Below are 26,149 nucleotides of genomic sequence, written 5' to 3'. Positions count from 1 at the left end.
GACGTCGGTAAGAGTTTATGCTCCTGTTCCGCCTATAAAATTCTTTAGCATCAACCATCGAGTATGCAATGCAATATGCAATATAATTATGTACACTACGAATAATAACACATAAATTGCATATGTACATTATTAAACGCGCATGCATTGAATATCCATTTCGTTTGAAGCGAATCAATTTATTTAATGCCTGATGTCCCCGTGGGCTGTAAGGTTCAGTTTTTTTTACTATTTCAAGTTCAATAATAATGAAGTTGCTTGTACCCAAAGTGCATTAATAACATGTTTCGGTAACATGAATAAAATAATATTATGTATTGTAGCCATCCTCAACATCCAATACATTATGGTATTCACGAATGCAGAAATACTATTCTGATGTACAAAAGAGGTACAATTTGAAGAAGTTTTTTAAAGAACAAGAAACTAAATTTTGATTCCAATATTTGGTTGATGACTGGAAGTAAGTATCAAGACAACTATTATATTTACGACTCAAGTATAATACAGCAAATTCACAAAAACATAGAAATTGTTATAAATTACTGACACCACTCTTTCATATTTCCTAATGTCGCTTTATGGTTGCAATGAAGGTCCTTATTTGAAAGGGTGACAAGATAACTTCAAGACTGTCTTTCTTCTTTTTGTCCAATTTAGTATCTGTTGATGAGATGAAAATAGAAAACATTGAAAAGTGAAAAGAAGAAACCAGTTGGTTAAAAAGTAAAATGTAATAGGCGTCGTCTAATTATTGCAATATTTTTGGCATGGTTCTAATTCAGTACAATTGCCAAAATGTAATTTTTTCCTTTGCTTATGATGATAATAGTATGATTATAATGTATTTATTTATTTATTTATTTATTATTTGTTTATTTATTTATTTATTTATTTATTTATTTATTTATTTATTTATTATATTAAATTCATTAAATAGAGTGTACATGATACAAAATATTGTAACATTTTACATCTGAAAGGGATTCAACATAATCCGATCGGATTACAACATACATTTTGTAATGTTTGTTTTTGGTAATCATATTTATGGAAAAGATAAACATTAAACAAATTGGTTGGATGTCATCAGGTCAGTAGACAGGGTTATTATTATTATTATTATTATTAGGGGGTAAGATTCTGGATTTAAAAAAGTGGAATTTGTTTGATGTTCGGAAAGCAATTGATTTGCATAATGTGTATATAGTGTGCAGTGTGTGTACATTGACATTCTCATAAAATCTAACAAAGTAGCAAACCCCTTGTAGCGCAGACTGTAAAAGCTAAAAAACTGAAAATGTACCAACTTAAAACATTTTACCTAATAAAGAAAGGGATCCAAGGCGATAGATTCTCAAACATTGTGATTTTTTAAGTCATATAGTTAGCAAATTTGGATATTTGGTGTTGAGGGTCCCCCTGGGTACGGGACTGCGTGTCACTATACCAACCATTAGCAATGTTATCAGAATGAGTCTTCCAATTTAGACGTTGAGATTTGGATAGTTCCTGATTAGCTGTGAGTGTCATTTCCTTTGCTGCTGTTATCTCGAAGCCAGTGAATATATTCTGGAAAAAAATATTACAAGAAAATATTGCCATTTAACAAGACACAAAGTAATTGGATTAACATGGGTCTGATAAATATCATGCCTTTAGGAGCTTTATCTCATTTCTTAGCCTACGCACCGTAATATGAAAAAGTGTTACAGCTTGCTGTGCTTTATTTATAACCACGATAACGGGAAGCACATACGTGATTGAATTAACCCCCCTGAGCACTACCTGCCGATCTAACATTGCCTCTGATTGGTCAATTACATGATATCTTCATTTTGATCTCCAATCAGAATGGAGTTGTGCAAATAATTCATCCCAAATATTTTGCATGTTGAAATTATTCTAACAATGTTGCTGATTGGTCCAATTGATAATGAAAACTTCTTTTTGACCAATAGGCTGGTAGTTCTCATAGGAAGCAGCAATGGATATTCCATTTGAAATCTGCCCTACCACTTTGGAAGATTTCCAAATGGAATTGAATACGATTATTTATTTTAAAACATTTGCCCCCCTATTATAGTTTTATATAGTACATGATGACCTTTATTTTTTTCATGTAAATTGCATGCACTTTCCTTTCCAACGCCACAGTGAAAATTAAACATGTACAAGTATACTCACCAAACACTATATTTCAAAATATGGTGGTGTTATAACTTGAGTATAAAAGGAAAATACCATTACATTTAGTTTCAACACATTCCTTTCCTTTCTCACCTTAAGCGATAAAGTGACATTTGACGATAATTCCGAATCCTCTCCTTTTTCATATTGATGTTCAAGACGCAATAAGATTGTATCAGTACCGTTCCATGCTTCCAAGGTCAGAAGATGGATGTTCCTGGGTAAGGGATGCGTCATTAGAGAAGCCTTGAAGTGAACAAATAGACCAAAACCAAAATAAAATCATACAAATCTACATATTCATATTTTATAGTAATACAAACAAATGACGCGTAAGGCCCAAAACAGTTGTTTATTTTATTTTTATTTCATTTTTCAAATTCATTTAAAATACATTAAAAAGCAAAGTAAAATATTCGAATGTAAGTTCATACGTGCTGGTGATAAACAATTTCTAAAAGTTTAAACGGACTTTCAGCAAAAAAATCCAACTAACCTCGAATTTTCGATGTGTGACACACATTTTCATCAGAGAAGTCGCCAATGGTCAACCAAAGGGCAAGTCCATCACAACATCCTAGGACTTCTTCTGATGAAGTTGTGTGTCACACATCGAAAATTCAAGGTTAGTTGGATTTTTGTGCTGAAAGTCAGTTTAAACTTTTAGAAAAGTAAAATATAATTACACAATACATTTGCCAAAGGAAACAAAGTAGATCCAATGGGCTAGCTTAGAAAATTTTGACAAACAATTCCTTCACCTGTGGGTAACATGGGTAAGGAGTATGTGTGTCTAGTGTCTTAAGTGCAATAATAGATCAAACCAAAATAAAATCATGAAAACTGATATATGTAATCTAATCTTTTTCCAATGCATTATCTCTTATCTTTGTTACTTAATGTCAATTATAGTTTTAATAGTACTATAGTAAAAAACAAACAAATAAAGAGTCGCAATTAATTTTGGGGAAAATTTATTTATAATTGCACATTATAGAAACCTGAAGATGTATGTTTGTGGGTAAGGAGTGTGTCATTTGAGAGTCCTTAAAGTGAACTGATAGATCAAGACCAAAATAACAATATGAAACTGACACTGTAATTTTTTTATCAGATGCATTGTCTCATATGTTAATATGGTTATATATAATACTCTAGTGAAAAACAAATAAACAAACGCAGCGTCGCAATTAAATATAGGGAACAGTTATATAAATTGCACATAGGAGCTAGAAGATGTATGTTCGTGTGTAAGGACTGTGTCATTGGAGAGCCATTAAAGGGGACAATATATCAACACCTTAATAAAACCACGAACAACGAGAAATATTTATCTACAAAATGCCATTGCCTTGAAAAATACATCTACGATTATATATGAGAATCAGAGTCCCATACGAGATTTTGATATACTTTATGACTAAGTGCAGAGCTAACTCAATAGCAAAATAAATCTCCCGAAGTACTATAGGTCTATACAGGTCTGAAAACCAACCAACAACAATGTTGATGTACCATTTCTGCTACATCATACGTTAAACGTTTTCAAAACATGTCAGCACAACAGCTTGATCAATTTAGGAAGTCATTCAAATAACAAGTACTTTGTCCATTGCACATCTTACGACTGCAGCTAACAAGTTCCAATTTTTTTTCAAAATTCAAAAATTTCAGAATTTTAAATTTTCATGACCATATGTGGAATCAGCATGAAAAATGCATAAAAATGAGTACAAACAAGCCACGTATTGGTTCAGTGGTTCTTAAGATGGCTCTTGCTATTTTGAGAAAATATCTCACAACTTAATCTTTTTATGTTGAAGCTTATGGCTATCACGCAGAGCATTAAGGCAGGTGTTACATCCGAACAGGTGTAGAAAGGTTAAAATCCGTAAATTACTTTATCGTCTCAACCTTTCGTTTTCTCTATGCAGTGTAAAATTTTCAATTACATTTACGTCCGAAGTTCACTCACGTTCAATATGTAATTACTCTTCCAAGCATCCATGTCCACCTCCTTAGCAATGGCAATATATGGAGCCATAAAAAGTCTTTCAGCGTAATCTCTATGGAGCCTTGCAGTAGATTTAACCGGAGATACAAAAATGTAATGTGAACCTCTGACTATAAGTCCATCTCCAAATTGTCCTGTTTCATTTAAGGCCTCATTTTTGACTCCTCCGTGAACTGATCGTCGATGAACCTAGACAGTAGCAATTACGCATATATTTTAAAATCACTGAATTAATCTTCAGAATACATTCCATTAGCACCCACCCAGCCCAATATCCCAGTGGAGTAGTCCCGTTCATTATGGACCGTCGGTACACGATGAAAATAAATTGGGGTCAACAATAGACAATTTTGTGTGCACTTCTTGTGCCCGGTGAAGAATTACATGTTGCCCCAACTTGCTTGTTTATGTCGCCACATAAATTAATTGCATATAAACACGGTAAAAGTGCGTTGATGATTTCCTTTTAATTTTGCTCTGCCAACCCACCTATCAACCCACTCTTTTAGATTCTTGAGCGTACTGGTAAAAGTTGATTAGGATCAACAATTCATAAAAATATTTCCGTCGGTACATTAACAAGTTTGTGCCCCCAATCCATCCCCACCCGTTCCTAAATCCTGGCATACCCACCCCGCGCAAGCATTAGAGAGATTGCGATGTTCCAAACGCAGCACGTGGAACGTACGTTTTCACGTACGTTTTTACGTACGTTAATACGGTGTTAAATATTGCTAGTCTCGGTTCCAAACTGGATTGTGCTCATTCGTCACGAAGGAGAACAAGTCAGCTGGAATGAAGACTATAATATTTGATCTAATCTAATCTAGGTCGATAGAGGGCATAGTGATTGAAAAAATAACAGTAAGCTGAGTCTCTGCCTAATTTGCTCCCCAAATATTATAGTTGCCCAAAAACATATATTTTGGTAGAATAAAGATCGCTACATCCATACATCATGACTTTGCTTTCAAAATGAGACTTTTTCGTCCTGAAAATTGGGCGCGTTGCATGGACTTAGACATGAGGTAAAATCAGCATATTTCAACGTAGCATCTGCGTTTTATTCTACGTTGGAATCCAAAATGGGAAATCGCAATGTCATTTTTTGTACGCAAAGTATCAAACACATTTCAATGGGCAATCTCTGCGTATCAATATTGCGTTTCAATTTAGTTCATTTTAACACATCGCTGTACCTTTATTATAATGATTTGTTACAAACAAAAAAGATCATAATAATAACAAGTTAGACTTTCCTTCGTATGTTCATTATCTTTGACTATCTTTAACATATTGTGAAATGGACAAATTTTTTGCATTTTTCAACGATGTATCTACGTCGATTTCGCACCTGGAATATTTTCAAAAATAGCTAAATACGTGACCTCGCTTCGATACAGGAGAGTGGTTTTGAATAGATCAACGTACGTCCGATGTCTACGTTTGGAAATCGCAATGTCTCTATTATCTTTTAAATAATGTCGCACCAAGTTAAGAACCACTCAAACAAGCGGGATCTAATATTGTGAGATATTTATGCAAAATAGAAGCTCACCATAAGTTCCACTGAGCCGTCTCTGATTGAAGATCCTCCTTGCGACCTGTCGGCCCGCCTGTCGGTTAGGACTGTAAATTGACGTTCCGTTGCATCCTTGATGAAATAAATAGCAGTTAAATAGCCATTAAGAATGATCATCAAATCATTTGTTTTCCACTCTCTTCAGAACTTCAATTAACTCTATTGGAACAATCGAGTTGACCTTTTCGGTAAATCCCATAAGCCTTTGCGAGTACACCTGAGAACTCGTCATTTTACGTCACGCCGACTTGCAATGCGCAGTAACGATGTTCTATAAACGATGTGCGCATCGCAGATCGGCGTGGCGTAAAATGACGAGTTCTCGGATGTACTCGCAAAGGCTTATGGGATTTACCGAAAAGGTCGATTATATAAAGCTGCATTTTTGTCCTCATGTCAAATAAATAATTCAATTAAGGGGTCACATGGCCACCTTAATACAGTTTTTAGGGGGGCCTGAGAGCACATCTGAATTCGCGATGTACGTAATTATTTAGTAGCTTAGTTAGTCATCGGTTTATTTATCCATTTATTCTTGATTGATTGATTGATTGCTCTTTTGATTGGTCGATTGATTGATTGATGCCTGAAAAAATGCCTGCATAAGGCGAGATCAACTTACAAAGAAAACTTACATTCCAGCAGTTGAAATCCATACACCTTTGTGGGTGGAAGACATTACCTAAATCTTCCACACAGGAGTGTGAATTTCAAATGGGTGACTGAACGGGTGACTCCATTTGAAATCTACTCCCATGTGTTAGAGATTAATGTCATGTCTTCCATAGGGAATGTATAAATTTCAACTGGTATAGCTCACTTCTGCAAAGTTCATATCTAGCTAAGAAGTTATATCAAACGTTTTTACCTTGATGAATATTCGACTGTTTACGGGGTAATAATTTCCAGAAACAGGTTGAACAGGAATATAATCCCATGTGTCCCGGTGATCACGGCTGTAGAGAAGATAATGGTAACAAGTTGAATATATTTTCATTTCAAAAGAGCGTGTGCCAATTTCAGCATGTAATATATCTATCATGGTTGAAAAACATTAAGGGGGTACTACACCCCTTGATAAATTTGTGTCTATTTTTGCATTTTTCTCAAAAACTAATAACACAGTGGTAACAAAAGTTATATATATTATAGGAGCAAGGAATCCCAATTACTATACTGGAATTTCAGTGACCCAAGACAAGCGGTTTGTTATTTATGATAAGAAATAAGGTACCGCTAAGATGTACCTCATTTCCTATCATATATACTGAACCGCTTGTCTTGAGTAACTGAAATTTCAGTGTAGTAATTGGATTCCTTGCCCCAATATTATACATAACTTTTGTTATCAGTGTGTTATTATTTTTTGAGCCAATGCAAAAATAGTCACAAATTTACCACAGGGGTGTAGTACCCCCTTAACCCCACTCCCACATAATAGAGAGATCGCGATTTCCAAACGTACGTATCGAACGTACGTGGAATCTGTTGAAAATCACTCTTGTCATGGGATTTTGAATAGATTCCACGTTCGTTCGTCGATGCTACGTTTGGAAAGCGCAATCTCTCTAATAGCCTATATCAGAAAGCTTTTTATTTAACCGTCTCCGTCGATCGTTACCCTGTATTAGGCAATGACGATGTGCGACGAAGACGTACTTTTCAGCGAATTCTGAGAAATCTCAAAAAGGTGAATAATTTGAAATCTGCTATCACTTTATGGGGTCTTACATTCTCTTAATTATTTGTCGTCCGTTTGAGTCTGTGTAGAAAGTCTTGTTCGTATCTAAATCCGTATCAAACCGCGTGATTATGTCCTTGTCTTTACCATCTCTGAAAGGAAACCAAAACAAACACTGATGAAAAGATGAATGACTTTACGTTACATTTTAATGTCGAGTGAAATGGATCAATCCATCTTTCACCGAGTGATTATATTTTACCATCACGCGAACTTTTAATATTTGTTTTATATCACTCATATATAAGTTATGTAACTTTTCAACCTCATTAATATTTTATAATCGTTTATCGGGCACAGCATTACGTTCGACGAATCTGATAGGTTTCTACAAGTGTTGTTAGAATAAAATAAAATACCACTAATTTAATGCACAGGCCAAGGAAGCCTGATTACCTTTGAGAAATAGCCGAGTAGGAGGAATTTCAATCAATTATTTGTGTAAACACTGTAACATCCGATGTATAAAAGAATATATGAATATTAACTTTACATCATCAAATTATAAAACGACTCGTAATACCCAATGGCACGTGCATTGTTTCTTAGATTCCCCTATTAAGTTGAGGGTAAATAAATTGGAAATGTGAAAGTATGCAATGGCAAAACTTGCGTGGTGTTGGCAAATGAGTTGAAGCTGTTCTTGAATAGTTTTTAAATTCTAGTATGAGTGATATGATAAAAGCAACTATTTAGAATAGTATTAAATTCATGTGAAGGTCGAAGCATAAACACTCTGTGTAAGATGTATTGTTCAATTCCACGAGCCGGAATGACGAGTGGAATTGAACAAATTATATTTCGATAATTTATAAACTAAAGGCGATAGTTGATGGTAAAATACTGTAATCAACCAATGAACTGTCTACAGTATGGATGGGTGACTTAAAACAAATACTGTCTCAAATAATATAATTCTTGTAATGGTAGAAATAACTATAATCACTTGGTGATGGATAGATTGTTTAATTTCACTCACCTACACGTAAAATGGTACAATCCATCTGACACATGTTAACAACCATTACACTCGACAGTTAATATTTTGTATTATTTTCCGGAATTGGGAATACGTACTTAAATGGAATAGGTCCAACAGTCCACTCAAACTCAACATACGGTGCATCCCAATACAGTCTTATCACTTGACTCAGCCATGGTGTGAATTGCTGACGTGCCTCTTGAGCAAATTCTGTCTATAATTTGATTGAAATTAGTAACGCTGTAACAATATTAAAAGCGTTTGAAACATAGTTTTATGTTAGAAAAAAAAATCGTTTTACTAGATAAAGATTGCGGACACAGCAGGAAGTGGATCTGCTGTGTCCAGTAGATCCACATTCTTTCGAAGAATCATGGATGGTTCCCAAGATTATCAACTTTCTATTACAATCCCATTTATATTTATATTCATATTTATATTTAAGTGCTGCAATATTATACCGGAAGTTGTGGCTAACGCTATAAGTGCACTGTGCCACAATTCAAAAAGTGGAGTAATGATAGATGAAAATATTTCCGATCACGTTGATGTCATTACTGGAGTTCTACATGGGGATGTTTTGGCGCCATTCCTGTTTATAGTGTCAGTAGAAGAATACCACATCAGATCTCGACGGGGAAGTTAAAACACATCCTCCCGCAGTGTTAAAGTACCTGGATTTTACTGATGACATTGTTCTTTTGGAATCCACTATATATTCCTTTGGCACGGCCGCAGCTGACCAGTGCGGTAATAGCAGCAGAACAAGATCTCGGCCTCATAATTAGCTTATATAAGGCAGAGTATAATGACTGATAAATGTCATCCCCATCCAAGACTTCAAGCCTATGGTGAACCAATCAACCACGTGAAAGATTTCAAATATGTTGGCTCTAAAATGGCATTTGCTGCAAGTGACCTTACTAGACGCTAGGCATTAACATGATGTGCCTTTTGGAAGCTGCAACATGTGCAATGTCTGTGGAGAAGCTCACAATTATCCATCTCGGCAAAGGTCAAACTATTCCACACTATACCTGAGTCGCCATTCATCTATATGGCTGTGAATCATGGGTGCTATACATGGAAAGCAATATCAATTCTACAGGATTATGCAAAATATAAGACGGACAAATCATGTCTCAAACACCATGGTACGATTATGTCATGCTTCAAGCAGAGCAGGAAGTCACACTTGCCAAAGATCGCTGTGCATGGAGAAATGTTGTGCTCGCAAAGGATGGTGATGATATATCGAGAAACAATGGACTATTACAATTGAAATCTATATCCCCAACGCAACGGAAGATATGACCTTCATCTCCAACACAGAGGGGGGAGGGGTTGAATATTCCAAATGGAATCACCGATTCAGGTATATCCCCATTTAGAATTCACACTCCCTGTACGTGCGTCCTCCTAAGGGGTGTATGGATTTCAACTGCAATTGCCCAATACTAACCTGGAAGATGTCAAGGTTGACTGTCTTATTCAGAAGTGGTATCGGTTCTGAAGAATGAGGACTGAAACTGTAAGCACTACCAGATGACGGGTACCAATAAAACGACTGTGTCACGTTGACGGTCATATTAGATGCTTGATCTCGAATGGATTTGAGTAATCCCGTGGTGCCATCAAATATCAAATCAGTATGCTGAAACAGAAAGTTACATGTTTATTCGATGTTCATTCGTTGTGTATTCTGTATAGCTACGAATAACCATACACGAATTTACTGAAAGTGTTGGTAGTTTGGCCCTCTAGCCATGCTAGCGGTGGTACTACCAGGGTGTCGTCACCAAAATGGATTCAAGCGGGGTGCATGATTGCCGCACACAATCCGTGGATTTCTAATCAGGATAATGAATATTATATGTATAATGTTTATGAATCGGACCCTCAACCTTGTGATGTGGTGACACCGCAATTCACCTTTTCGGTAAATCCCATAACCCTTTGCGAGTACACCTGAGAACTCGTCATACTGCGTCGCGCCGATGCGCACATCGTTTATCGAACATCGTTACTGCGCATTACAAGTCGGCGTGACGTCAAATGACGAGTTCTCAGGTGTACTCGCAAAGGGTTATGGGATTTACCGAAAAGGTGAATGTGTCACCAGGTGAGATAACCCATTTAACTCATGATTCAAACAGTATTCGATGGGATTTCAAATTCACATTAATTGTTGGATCCTATATCAGAAGAGATTGAAATACCAGCAAGAAAATCGCCATATAAGTCAATGTCATTAAACCGAGGAGACAGCAGCATATGTGATGAATCTGACTATCCTTCTTTTTAAGGTTTGAAGAAATTGTCCTTTCAGCTGCAAAGCCATTCTTACCTTGTTGAAGATTTTAATGTCAGAGTCTGGCAAAGTTTCTGGTCGCTTTATATGCTGCCGAACATCCATAAAAGAACTTTTGTCACTTTTTGCGCTCTTTTCTGAAGAAATCAAACAAGGATTAATCATCATAAAATGTGCTCGTCTTGATCAAGTTAATGACCTTGAAGTATTTAGCGGACTAGTTTGAAACACAAAAAGATTTTAGTGTGAGGGGCAAAGCCAAACTTTCGTCAACATTTTGTCCCAATTTTAGTCATTTTAAGGACATTTTACTCTTTGCCGCCGGGCTTTTTTTTGCCGTCCCCATCTTCCCTGAAAAATTTATGGGAGGGGGAAATGCTGCCCGCCTCCCCAATGGCTACGCCTCTGTTGGTGATACCTAATGATTTGCGTATGGTATTAGCTGTAGGAACTATTTAGTTACGCAAAGGAGCATTTTTTCAACTTCTGGGAAATAATCACATTCTTTCGTTTGGTAGAATTTGGTGCTTCTTATACATTAACAGAAATGGACAGGAAGTAGGAATGTCTAAGCACGTCAACAGATTAGAGTATAACTTAAGGAAAATGACGCGCATCTTGCTTTGGTGAGGTCGTTTTGAGCCTCTATTTTTTCTTTATTTTGAAATCAGATATCAGAAAACAATCACTAATAATTTGAGGCGCATTGCGTATCCTTAGTGCAAACTTAGTGGAGATAATTAATAGTGGTAGAGTCCAACATCATGGTCCATGTTATTTTTCATATTACCTGGTGGACTATAGTAGACGAATATAGTATTGAATCCAAGAGGTGGCGCCTCGGCAAGGAATGATGCGGTGTAATTTGCCTCTCCGCGATTTCCACGAACACGACGAGTTTCATTTGTAACATCCAAAATCTAAAATGGCATAGATATCCACGTACAAACAACTACATTCTTTAATGACATTGACAACAGAAACTGTAATGGGCTTTTCCATTTAAAATTCACACTACCCGTGTGGAAGATTGTGGAAATAAAGCCACAATGATCCAAATCCCAAAAAAGATGCAAATTCAAAGGTTGCAGTTTTGCTCCATTACATGCCCTATTTATACACAAAGCGGTCTCGAACAAGAGAACTAGCGCCGCGCTTTCCATTGACTAGGTTATTAAAATAGTGCCGTGTTTACATTGATTAGAACATTAGTTTCAGTTTCTGTTCAATGTTTGGCCTTTTAACTACTTATTTAATATCTGTACACCCCTTCCGGGTATGAGAGATTATCAACATACATTATACAGATAGATGGCGCTAACATGAAAGTGCAACTTCTGATTACGTTACTTGCTTGGGTTTTAGATCACCGCTTGTTTAATTCTCAAACAATTTCAACAAGTAAGGTTTTAAATCAGAGCTAAAAGGTTCAAGTATTGGCTGCTGGTTTTAGTTTTGACATATTTATCTTTGTTAAGGATATACAGGGATGAACATAACTGGTACCTTAATTCTGTATTTATGCTCATGCTATTAAATTATTGGATATATGACCAGGCCTTTTGCTTTCCGTTATTTTGGTTACTTATCACTTCAAAAATATCCTTTTTAGTTTGTTTATTGTGGTACACATTTTCACTTGTTAAAACATGATAAAGACTATATGAAAATGTCATACCGTTAAAACTCGATAGTTAGCATTATGTGCTAAAAGTAGGCTATATATTTTCCGTTAAACTCCAAAAGTTGAACTCACCCTGAAGTAGGATATATTACCATAATAAGTCTCAGCCAGGTAATTCTTGTGTAGCACCGGTACGCTGACAGGAAAAGATGCAGTTCTACTCAGTGGATTGTATACAATAACAGCAAACTGCTCAAATAAAGAATATGATTTTAACCGTTAACAAAAGAGATTCTCTTCAAATGTTTCTTCGTAGTTCGTTGCAAGGCAGTGGCGGCGCTACGCACCCCATTATTTCTATTTCCCCCAGTTTGCCCACCCCCACCACACTTTTGAGACAAAACACCAACAATTACGTCAATTTCCGCTTCTTGCGGCACTTTTGCGGATAATTGGTCGATTTTGCCCCCCTTCGAAATTCACTTGCCCCCCCAATCCCCATTCCGAAAAAATTCTTGGTGCCGCCACTGTTACAAGGGCAGATCTAGGCTTGTCAGTGGAGAGGTGAGAGTGTGGTTCGCAGAGGCTAGAATTCGCTGAAATTAGGATGATTTGATTTTAACTTGATTCCTAAGGTTTTGGAGGATTTTAGGAGAGGGTGAGCCCCGGATTTTCTCCTATATTAATCCGCCCATGGTTGCGGTATCAAAATACAAGTTTAGCTACATGCCTTTTATACATCGCCATCCCGGTACTATATTGGTCTATCAAGAATTTGTCTAAAATCTAAAATCGACATAAACTTTTTTGTTCTCAGCCCATCCCTTTAGTAACAAATAGGGTCGGTATCATTTTACATGAAAACATACCGATGACTTTGGAGACATAGAAGGGTTTTCCGATGCTGCACATAAACTGATGTTAAGATAGTTGCAGAAAGCAAATGCTGGAGGCTGCTTGCTATTCTGTGACATGAGTTTTTGAAGAGCGCTGCTTACTAAATTCTGAAAAAAGACACAATTTAATTCATTATGATGTTGTTATCAATGTTTGGATGAACATTGCAGGGTACCGATTGCAGAGTAACGAGCAAGTACTGATGATCAGTACTGAACCCTCAATTGATCTAAAAGATAGAGAGCAAAATGACAGTATAGTGTTATTAGTGAACTATAGAGGGCGATATACTATAAAGCGTTTAATTGACATTGCCGGATGGTCCCTGATCTCTTATTCAAGTGTAGCTTTGATTTTCACAAACGAATAACATTTCGTCAGTATGCAGAGTTCACGACGATAATGACAAAAACTGTTAACAAGTAGAGCAGGAATGCGGTCAAAACGAAGGACATTATGTGACTTTCATGCGTGAGTGTACCCCGAACAGATAACATACTAAACCTCGTAACATATATAAAAAACCACGTACTGACGAATAGCATTTAAATATAAACCGTAACCACACCACATTGCATTAAATAACGATTAGAGGGCGAAGCTACCAAAACGGTGCATTAAGACTAATCACATGCATAATCCACAACACGATGAATTACGAAATTATATGCATACGAAGTTCCATAATCTAGTCACGTGACATTATTGTGCACTGATAACATTTCCTACCTGACATTTGCTATTTCCTATGGCAATTCGCATAGTATAGTCATCAGCCACATGTTGCAGTTCAGTACCACTTGGAAAAACAAAAACACGAGTGACTGAATGTCAACTCTAAAAGAATAATACTCATTTATCATATTAATTGCTGCATTTAAGCAAATAAACAAGCTTAATGCACTTGGCACATTTTGTTGACAGACACACTTACTTCATTTGTCAATGTATTTGTTTGTCTTTAAAATATTTTTGATTAAGCTGTAAAAAACACTTACGAAATTCCATCGTGGTGTTGAATGACCCCGAGTGCTCGTTCTGTCGGAGACAAAACAATCATAACCATGATTACCTCAATACACACCATCAAACATTGATCGTAAAGCAACAGTTGAAGTTTATCTAGACCTATTTAAAGCCTTTGGTACAATAGATTACAATATTTTATTTTATAAGATGGAGCACTATGGATTAAAGAGTTACGTAAGTTATATTATGTGGTGTCCCACAAGGCTCAATTTTAGGCCCTCAAATGGGGATGGTCAATGCTGGACTTATTGACCTTTTGACCCTCCATAATTATTTGGTTTAATCCTTATTTGAAATATAAAATACATAGGGTATTTTATTATGGAAATAAAGGTGAATAAATGAGATGAATGAATTAAAGGGGCATTTCGTGATCCACAGCCTCATCCCCCCACTTTTCCCAAAAAAAGTTGAGATTTTTACACCACTGGATACCTCTGGCTACATAATGTTTATGTACCAAATATTTCTTGCAGATTAATTCGTTTAGCAAAAATATCGCCAAATTTGAATTTCGTTCTGGTGCACCAGAACGAAATTACAACACATTGTCTATGGAGCAGTGTAATACACATAATCATGCATAACTCGCAAACGCAAAATCGGAATCAACTGAAATTTTGGAAATAAGCTTTTTTCGTGGATATCTACTGAAAAATGTCATAAAAAGAGGATGCTAGGATCACGCAATCCTCCTTTAAGTTTGAACACGGAAATTTCAAATGCAAACTATATCAAAATCAATGGTACCCATCAGTTTTCATTGATAATGGATGAGTCTGTCACACCAAAATTCAACATTAGATCAAATATTATGTAGATTAATTGTAAAACAAGTCATAAAATTAAACAATACATTCTGAACACTTCAAGAGTATTGGAAGAGGCATGGTTTTCAATAAACATTCAAATTAATGTGTACCAATCTTTTTGATACAGCATGTACATTTTACAAATGCTTGCTGCGCTATTATCAATAATGACGCAGCTAAATACAATTCGATGTTAATTAGTAATTAATTAATGCAATTCTTAAATATACACATCGAAGTATTTTACAGATATATTCTATAATAGGTAAGCATACTTAATGTATCGGATTCAGCATCAGTTGAGAAGTTACCAGCACTCAACACCTCTAATTGCTTGCAAACCTACAAATAATTATAGTTCATGACAAATGTTGAAGACATACAGTTTTATAAAAAAAAATACAAGTTTCGTTTAAATAATCTTCAACATCACTCAAACTGCCAACTTAACGTTAGAAATATGAGAATATGAGAAAAATTTTTGCTGCAGTTCAAACATTAATAACAGTTTAACTTTCAACATGATTTTTTGAACCAACAAAGATGTGAGAACTTGGTCAAATGAAAAAAGTTTTGTTAAAATGAATATTTTTGAAGGTATTTCCATCTTACCTGCAAAATGTTATTACTTTTTCGAACAAATCCTTTTAATCCTGGTCGACTAGAGAAGTATCCAGACCAAAAATTGTTTCCTCCTTGTTGTATGGGCATAAAGTCATCTGACTTGGTATCCCATTCTAAGTTGGCTTCATTTACAGATTTCAGATAACATGATGGAGTGGAGTACAAGGCGTGTATTCCCGTCTTGTTTTCCTGTAAATAGAATGGAGACATTTGTGGACATCACATATAGAACAAGATATATTTTTTAGTTTGGTTTAAAGCATCATAAAACGTTTAAAAAACTTAAAAGGGAATTTCGTGATCCACAGCATCATCCTCCACTTTTTTCAAAAAAAGTTGAGATTTTTTTATCACTGGAAACCTCTGGCTACATAATGTTTATGTACAAAAAATCTTGTTTTGCAAAGATATCGTATACCAGAACGAAATTACATCATAGTATCTATGGAGCAGTCTAATACACATATCATGCATAACTCGCAAACGCAAAATCGGAATCAACTGAAATTTTGGGAATAAGCTTTTTTCGTGGATATCTACTAAAAATGAGGATGCTAGGATCACGAAATCCTCCTTTAAGGATTATAGTAGGGTCATATTTGGACCTCCAGTGACCATCATTTCTGAACAGCAATTTTTTAATGGATTCTTGTACTTTGGGGTATTTTAAACAAAATAAGCTCCTATGTCCCTCACCAAAGTGTGGGCATTAGCTGGGAGAGGCCAAAATCCAAAATGGCCGCCGGCGGCCATTTTGAAAAAGTGAATTTTCGGTATCTTCTGAACGCTTTGGTCGTTTGAAGTCATTAAGGTGTCATTTTTGACTAATTTTGTGGTGAGAAATCCATTAAAGGCATTATTTTACCCATTTTGGCCATCTTCGTCATCAAATCCAAGATGGCCGCCTTTGGCTGTACTAGAAATACATTAAATTATACAGTACATTGAGAAACAACTCATAAAAATGTATTACAAGTGCACTTAATTCATCGTTTGTATTATAAATTGAACACCGATGCAATGTTTGTGACATTTATTCACAAATGAAATCGTCTGTTACGAAAACAATCCAAAATGGCCGCCCATAGCAACCAAAATCCTCATAGCAACGCATCAAAATAACAAAAAAATCAACGTTTTTTGACATATATGTGCATTTATTATACCTATTCTCAGTAAATCAAGGTTGACTGATTGTAAGAAAGTGAAAGAATGGTCATAGGGGGTTGAGGTAAACAAAAAATTTCAAAATGGCTGCCCTTAGCAACCAAAAACATCACAGTAATGCAGTAAAACTACTATAAAATAAGTGATTTTTGACCTTAGCAAATCGAGGCCTATTAATTGTATGAAGATACCAGTTTGATCAAAGGAGGTCAAACAAGTCCAAAATGTTCAAAATGGCCGACCAAAGGAGACCATAGCAACCACATTTTACCTAGCAACGCAATAAAATGTCTATCATGCACTTTTTGACCTGGTTGAGTATTAAATGTGACTTTTTCTAAGTAAATCATATCCTATTGATGGAATGAAGATAACCATTTGGTCAAAGGTGGTCAAACTACTGAAAAAATATCCAAAATGTTTAAAATGGCCGACCAAAGGAGACCCATAGCAACCACATTTTACCTAGCAACGCAATAATGTCTATAAATCATGCACTTTTTGACCTGGTTGAGTATTCAATGTGTCTTTTTCTAAGTAAATCATATCCTATTGATAGAATGAAGATAACAATTTGGTCAAAGGTGGTCAAACTACTGAAAAGATATCCAAAATGGCTGACTAAAGACAGCCATAGCAACCAAATTCCACATAGCAATGCAGTAAAATTACTATAAATCATGTACTTTTTGACCTGGTTGAGTATCAAATGTGTCTTTCCTAATACATGAAAGCACATTGATGGAATGAAGATAGAATCTTCATAACGGGCTACAAGATTTACTTCTTAATTAGAATTTTTAAAATTTGGTAAAACTAATTTTGGGACAATTGTCTGGGCGTTCAAAAGATACAAAATTAGTTACAAATTTCAAAATTGCCGCCGGCAGCCATTTTGGTTGAGGTAGCAGACGATCTTATTTGTGGATAAATATTGCAAGAATTGAATAGCTTTTGAATTAATAGTGAAAACAGTGAATAAGATGCACTCAAAACATGGTTTTATCGGTTTCATTTAAATAAATGCATATTGCAAAATTCAGTGGATTTTTAGTAGTGCAGCCGATGGCGGCCATCTTGGATTTAATGATGAAGATGGCCAGAAAACCTAACGATAGTACCTGGAATGGATTTTTATCACTAAATTAGTCAGAAACAACCCCTTATGGTTCAAAACGGCTAATGACTTTTAAAATATAAAAAATATATACATTTTCTAAATTTTACGAGGTATAGCAGACAATCTCAATAATTAATTTTACAGCGTTGCTATTTGAATTTTGGTTGCTATGGTCACCTTTATTCAACCATTTTGAATATTTTGGATATGTTTGGCCTTCTTTGATCAAATTGCTATCTTCATTCCATCAATGTGCTTTCATGTATTAGGAAAGACACATTTGATACTCAACCAGGTCAAAAAGTACATGATTTACAGTAATTTTACTGCGTTGCTATGTGGAATTTGGTTGCTATGGCCGTCTTTAGTCAGCCATTTTGGATATTTTTTCAGTAGTTTGACCACCTTTGACCAAATTGTTATCTTCATTCCATCAATAGGATATGATTTACTTAGAAAAAGACACATTGAATACTCAACCAGGTCAAAAGTGCATTGATTTATAGACATTTTATTGCGTTGCTAGGTAAAATGTGGTTGCTATGGTCTCCTTTGGTCGGCCATTTTGAACATTTTGGACTTGTTTGACCTCCTTTGATCAAACTGGTATCTTCATACAATTAATAGGCCTCGATTTGCTAGGATAAGACTAATTATATACACATTAAGGTCAAAAATCACTTATTTTATAGTAGTTTTACTGCATTACTGTGATGTTTTTGGTTGCTAAGGGCAGCCATTTTGAAACTTTTTGTTTACCTCAACCCCCTATGACCATTCTTTCACTTTCTTACAATCAGTCAACCTTGATTTACTGAGAATAGGTACAATAAATGCACATATATGTCAAAAAAACGTTGACTTTTTTGTTATTTTGATGCGTTGCTATGAGGATTTTGGTTGCTATGGGCGGCCATTTTGGATTGTTTTCGTAACAGACGATCTCATTTGTGAATGAATGTCACAAACATTGAATCGGTGTTCAATTTATAATACAAACGATGAATTAAGTGCACTTGTAATACATTTTTATGAGTTGTTTCTCAATGTACTGTATAATTTAATGTATTTCTAGTACAGTCAAAGGCGGCCATCTTGGATTTGATGACGAAGATGGCCAAAAATGGGTAAAATAATGCCTTTAATGGATTTCTCACCACAAAATTAGTCAAAAATGACACCTTAATGACTTCAAACGACCAAAGCGTTCAGAAGGTACCGAAAATTCACTTTTTCAAAATGGCCGCCGGCGGCCATTTTGGATTTAACCTCTCCCAGCTAATGCCCACACTTTGGTGAGGGACATAGGAGCTTATTTTGTTTAAAAATACCCCAAAGTACAAGAATCCATCAAAAAATTGCTGTTTAGAAATGATGGTCACTGGAGGTCCAAATATGACCCTACTATTACTAACACATTTTAAAACAGATTATTCCAAAAATGCTTTTAAAATGCTTTTAAAATGCTGTCAAAATGTTAATATTCTTTCTTTTTTAAACATTTACATTTAAGTGTTTTCTGACAACCTTTGAAAACGTGTATACAGGACTAGTGAAATATATTTTAAATCATCAGTTTCATTTTTAAATGGTGTTGTTGTTATTTAAAGGAGTATTTCGTGATCCTAGCATCCTCTTTTTATGACATTTTTCAGTACATATCCACGAAAAAAGCATATTCCCAAAATTTCAGTTGATTCCGATATTGCGTTTGCGAGTTATGCATGATTATGTGTATTACACTGCTCCATAGACAATACGTTGTAATTTCGTTCTGGTGCATCAGAACGAAATTAAAATGTCACGATATCTTTGCTAAACGAATTAATCTGCAAGAAATATTTTGTACATAAACATTATGTAGCCAGAGGTTTCCAGTGATATAAAAATCTCAACTTTTTTGAGAAAAGTGGGGGATGAGGCTGTGGATCACGAAATGCCCCTTTAAAAAATAACAACAACACCATGTTCTTTTTTATTTTAATATGTCATTTTTACACATTCTCAATATTTTTGAAGTTTTATTGAACAAAATAAATCAACATACCTTGTCATTGACATATTTGATGAGTTTATCCAGGTTCTTGTACCATCCCATAGCATTCTCCCAGTTAAAATCACCACCCATTGTAAACATCACATGGTTTGTCCTATAAAATGCTGCCTGTTTTAATGATTGAGAACATAGCGATATAAAATTATGAAAATGTAAGGTTTTACAAAGAAAGAAATGCATACCATTATTTTGCTAATTCTCGTCTCACTATTAAAGACGGCGGGGTTGTCACCCCCTAAGGTTATTCATCCGACATACAAAAACGCGTGTGTACACACCCAAATGACTTAAGCTAATCGTAGATTCATCCTGTGCGCTCATTTTAATGAGGCAGACCATTATTCTATTAAGTGGAACAAGAGGATGAAGACCACCTTACTTGCTTACAATAAAAAACATGATTTTCGTTTTCTTGGATATGTACTTTAAACTTCGTAGTAGGTTAAAATAGACATTTCCTTTCAATAGCAGAAAATGTGGTGAAAATAGCTGGATCGCTGGATTTTTTGTAAAAAATCAATTTTTCCTATACTTTTGTATAGAATTTTGTATATACGTTTGCTTTGTGATTCTGCTGTAATACTGTTCTTTTAATACAGTATGTATTGTAATTGAAATTGACCATTATAATACTCAATACCTAATTATTACTATTTATAGTATCATATTTACCTGTAACGTTGCCCATAGATTGAAATTAAACACCCGGTTATCTACGTTAACATTCTCCAAGGTTGGGTCATCCTAAATGGTCAGTATAAAAATATTAAAAGCAAGGATTAAAAAAAATGATTCTCAGTATTGTATTCGAAAACATTATTTATTGCCTGACAGAGCCAGTCTCCTTTGCTATGGGCATGCAGTACCTAAGATGACACTACTAACACATTCTTTTTATCTGTATGTACCTGGTGTACATTTAAAAGAAGACACATGAAGTAGCAGAATCTTGACTACATAGCTAACTATGGTTATGCATTATAAATCACTGATTGAATGCACTGAAGAGAAAAAGCGGCGACTGAAATCAATCACTAAACATACCTGAATTGGTGGTCCCCAATTGTTGATATCGTTAGAAAGACCCGGAGGAGCTTGGTAACTTATTAAGAGAACACCGAAGAAGATGTCTGCAGCCTTTCCTAAATTGTCGGCGTCTCCGTGCCATATGCCTTCCATTGTCTTACTCAGGTATCGAGTTGATCTATCATTATAATCGATGCGGCCGAAGAAAAACCCATCCATACCCATCTGAATATCGGGATGGTACAGAAAATATTCTTAGATCAAGATCATGATATTTCGACAGAGTGATATATTTTGAAATAATTCGCCATTTTTAGTAATTCCCACAAGGCTTTGCTAATAAAAAAAAAAAAAAAAGAAAAAAAGAAGAGAAATCGCTGGTTCCTTGCGACGTTGGTCTCTCGTGTGCTCTCATCTCAGGAGGGACTTGATTGGTCTGAGCACCAAGGTAAAGCACCCAGATTGCAGGTACTAGCATCCCAAGACGGAACGTCATCGTCGATAGGCAGATACTGCAAACGTTGCACTAGCCAAGCGTTAGCAGTAACAATGTAATGTATCAATGATGACGTATGACGTAGTTTCGGTTACATTTGCAAAGGCTTTCGGGACATACCAAAAATAGATAATTGTTGCCACAGCCTATTGGAATTTCTTTAAAACAGAGGCTTTAAAGATGACCCACGTAAAGAGTAAGTGTTTACGTAAGAAAAGAAGAAAACACTAAAGCAGTATTTTCTTATCAAAGCATTTCAAGATATACTGTATGTTAATATTCAAGAATTAAAATCAAATCACGTGAATTGTTGAAATATATATTATTCTTTTTACAAGCAGATACAGTTGTCCAATACCTGAGCGTAGAGTGAAGCTTGTTCTCTTGAGTGACCAAACGTATCAACCTGCCAAGCTATTCGTGGTCGCCCACAGTCACCGAAATTGTCTTCTAGAAATTTGTGACCAATTGTCATTTGATCGATTATGGCGCTGTAATGAGTGGCGCCCTCGTCGTTTGAACACCATCCGCCATTGATAAATTCAAGACGTCCTGCGTGAAAATACACATGCAATATAAATTAAACCTCATTTTTAACGTTTTACTTGAAATGTTTACTCTGTAACGCCATCATATGCTAACTCAGAGCACAGGGAGTTTACATTGCATTAATGAATAAGTAACAATTCTACAAATTGGTTGTATTTACAAGATTTTAGGGATGAAATCAAAACTCGGCCGCCGGTTGACCGGCGGTTGAACCGCGTTCCATTGTTTAGAACAATATAAACCGGCTCCAACCAGATGTATTCGCCCGGTACCGGTTGTCGACAGCCGGTCGAGTTTTGATTTCATCTCTCACATAGACTTGTTAAAAACTGTTGACAACGTCAACATCAAAAATGTGGGTTTAACGATACCAAACAACCAACGTTTCGGGAGTAACTACTGTAGGCAATGTTGACGTATCCCATCATGTACCTGGCTATAATACACCAGGCACAAAAAGAAACTCGTCAGTTATAGTCATCCTTGCTGTTCAACAACCTGATAATTTTGGATTATTCTGAAATATACATCTTGTTTATTCGACTTCACTTTCTCATTTGACACCGTGTTCGTGAAAATCACACAAGGATTGACCAAGCTATCTGCCTCCAAACCCTCAAACACCAAAATCAAAAGTTCCAATTTCAACGATTTTCAATGGGAACGCATCGTTGTATTGTACACAAGCACCACGGGCTAATCAATAAAGCACAATGTAACAGGCACACTTGAATCGTTAAAATTGCAACTTTTGATGTTGGGGTTTGAGGGTTTGGAGCGCATATCGTGGTCTATTCTTGCTCAATTTAAACAAAGTCCAATTAACAAAATGTTTATTTCAGAATAATCCAATATTATCAGGTTGTTGAACAGCAAGGATGATTAACTGCCGAGTTTCTTTTTGTGCCTGGTGTATGATAATGTGTAATAAAAAATGTGAAAAAGAATTTTCAACATGACATCTCAAGTATTTTAATACAAGAACTTTTTTTTATAAATTAAAGTGTCAATACCTTCACTAACTAGTTTCCGCACTCTTGATTTCATATTTTCAGTCTGTTGATTCCACCATCGCCAGAAAAAAGCTATTTCCACGTAAATAAACCGCCTACTTGGATTCTTTTCAAGTTCTGGGATAACTGAATCAAGGATATACTGCACAGTGTGATGCGCGTCTGGGATGTTGTTTCGCCCTAAAAATGAATTCAATCAGAACAATAATTTTATTTCAAACCTTTTGTGTACGATTATAAACGTACAAGCCATCTGATGATGAAGTGTTAACTTATTATTTTACAATATTTTACATTCCTGGAAAGAGTCACTCCATGCTTTGAGCTCGCGGCCACATTTGGGGACGGTACACATACAGACATAGAGTCTGCTCCGATAGGGTCCCGGGATGTCGATTTTTATCTAAATTCGTCTCCACAAGTTAAAGGAGTATTTCGTGATCCTAGCAGCCTCTTTTTATGACATTTTTCAGTACATATCCACGAAAAAAGCATATTCCCAAAATTTCAGTTGATTCCGATATTGCGTTTGCGAGTTATGCATGATGTGTATTACACTGCTCCATAGACAATACGTTGTAATTTCGTTCTGGTATACCAGAACGAAATTCAAATTTCACGATATCTTTGCTAAACGAATTAATCTGCAAGAAATATTTTGTACATAAACATTATGTAGCCAGAGGTTTCCAGTGATATAAAAATCTCAAGTTTTTTTGAGAAAAGTGGGGGGATGAGGCTGTGGATCACGAAATGCCCTATTAATAGGCATGTTGCATAACAATAGATATATATATATATATATACAGCAGTTCAGAGGTTAATCCATCTCCTTTGTTATGCAATACGCACATGGTATTGTGGAAAGGAATTTCGGTACCAATCGACATCCAGTAGAGAAACCCTATTATATACGTATTAGCCCAACATAAACTTTTATTCAAGATTTAAGATTATGTTGGGCTTATTGGAGCACAAACACATCAGTCATGATGTAACTGTTATGAAACTCTCTAGTCCGAATATATAGAATAAAGGTTAGGGTTAGGGTTGTGGTAAGGGTTAGCGAGCCTTATTCTATATTCGGACTAGAGAACATTAATTATTATTCGAATACGAACTAATGAACCCTCGGAGAAAACCCGATATTCGGACTAGCGAGCCTTTTTAAGAATTCGGACTAGCGAATGGTAAATTACGTGTTCGGACTAGCGAACCTTCGGCCTAAGGAGCCTTCGGAATATGGAACCTTTGGACTAGAGAGTTGTCGCCCTCATGTTGGCCCTAAAAACGAATAAAAACAGCCGGTTCTCAACACGCGATATTCAAAATTCCCGCGCCGAAATTGCCTGTGGTAATGACCCGGGGTAATGACGATGCCCAGAAATTTGAATATCGCGTGGTGAGAGACTGCTGTTTTTATTCGTTTTAAGGTCAATATGAGTTTATTAAATATAAAGCCACGTGATTCGTACTTGATAATTGTTTTTCTAACATATAAAGCACAATGTTGTGATTGCCGGTGTGTTCTGGTTGGTCACGTTATTAACGAGCTTGGGTCATTTACCAAATCTTCCCCGTCGTTTTTCACAGGACCAATCAGATGCCTGATGAAGTCCATTTTCTTTATTTTCCACCCGACTTACCCGGTTGGAAAACCTAATAAAATAATTAAATGTCCATAGCTAACGTTAAATAGGGCGCATCCGCCAAATTGTATAATTTTTATTGTTACAGTCTGTAAAGTTGTAATTATTTCCAGTATTTGAGTGAACCCATATAATCAAAAGTAATAATAATTACCTCCATAATAGTACTGGTCCACTGTCTTCAGCCATCCTACATCATCATGAGTATGAGGCACAACATGGACATTTATCTTTCCTGGCACTGTTTGTGGACATGACTGTACCGCAATAGACGGCGGCGTGACAAAATGCGAACAAATGCAAATAAGGAGAACTTTAAAAAAAATGATAAGGTTAAACGAGCAAAGGGCAAAAGCAAATTATCATCATTAATTTGTTAAACAATATCAGCAGTTGGACAACACAGGGAGTTAAGCTATAATGGGCTATTCCAGAAAATATACACACCCCTGAGAGTTTGGATTTCTGGACTTTTGTTTAGTCATGAATGTTGGAAACATAGAGTTTTAAAATGGTCAACGACTAAGGGGTGGTGCAATAATTATGTGTACCCCCAGTCTGGTGAATTATAGGAGGGGCGGCAAAGATTTTTTGGCAGGCCAAACATGCCATCAGGGGGGGGGGGGCAAGCATTTTTTGGCAGGTCGAAAGGGGGAGTCAAGCGATTTTTGGCAGGTCAAAAGGGGGGTGGGCAAGCGATGTTTGGCACAGATATTTTGGGCACCATTTCTTTATTACGCCCTAAAAAGGTGTAGGAAAACGTTAGGAACACATTCTAATATGCAACATTTCCTGTTCGCTGCGCTCGCATTATATGATAAGACTATTTTATTTAAGGTTTTAAATTCGGGTTCCCCAAAATCTTGCATGTGTGTAGGGGGGGGGCAAAGAATTTTTGGCACGTCAAAAAGGGGGGGGGGAAGTTTTTTACACATCAAAAAAGGGGGGCCAAAGGGGGTGGTGGAAGCGATTTTTGGCAGACCATTTTGAAAATTCACAACCCCGGTGGTACACATAATTATTGCACAGCCCCTAATCAGTTTTGTACACAGGGAGTGTGAATTTCAAATGAGTTAATATGAATGGGCATTTAAAATTTACACCCCCTGTGTGGGAGATTAAGGTTCCGTCTATTATAGTCCCATAGGAAAAAAATGGTAAAGGCAAATATTCAAATTTAATTACCACGTATAAAAAACTGTGACATGATAGTTATAGAAAATAATTAAACCAAAATACTGAGATAAAACTTACCTGGTATCCGCAT

The 26,149-nt window shown here is 35.9% G+C and overlaps 1 protein-coding gene across 1 annotated transcript; it reads right to left on the bottom strand.

The window, feature by feature from the left end:
- Window positions 1-460: 460 nt before the first annotated feature.
- On the bottom strand, window positions 461-26,149 carry LOC140159623 (lysosomal alpha-mannosidase-like). The gene is made up of 24 exons (XM_072183118.1): window positions 26,137-26,149; window positions 25,037-25,195; window positions 23,234-23,413; window positions 22,030-22,223; window positions 21,194-21,400; window positions 20,822-20,893; window positions 20,141-20,257; window positions 15,795-15,995; window positions 15,458-15,524; window positions 14,340-14,379; window positions 14,071-14,140; window positions 13,314-13,448; window positions 12,577-12,693; window positions 11,611-11,740; window positions 10,857-10,957; window positions 9,972-10,163; window positions 8,605-8,723; window positions 7,518-7,619; window positions 6,655-6,742; window positions 5,763-5,858; window positions 4,166-4,393; window positions 2,284-2,436; window positions 1,455-1,572; window positions 461-663 (listed from the first exon to the last, which is right to left on the bottom strand). Exons 1-24 carry the CDS (start codon window positions 26,147-26,149, stop codon window positions 569-571), a joined length of 2,994 nt encoding a protein of 997 aa, XP_072039219.1. The 3' UTR covers window positions 461-568.

The sequence above is a fragment of the Amphiura filiformis genome, chromosome 8, assembly GCF_039555335.1.
Source record: "Amphiura filiformis chromosome 8, Afil_fr2py, whole genome shotgun sequence".
Lineage (NCBI taxonomy): Eukaryota > Metazoa > Echinodermata > Ophiuroidea > Amphilepidida > Amphiuridae > Amphiura > Amphiura filiformis.
Note: the sequence above shows the minus strand (reverse complement) of the source record. Positions and strands in the feature narration are given on the sequence as shown.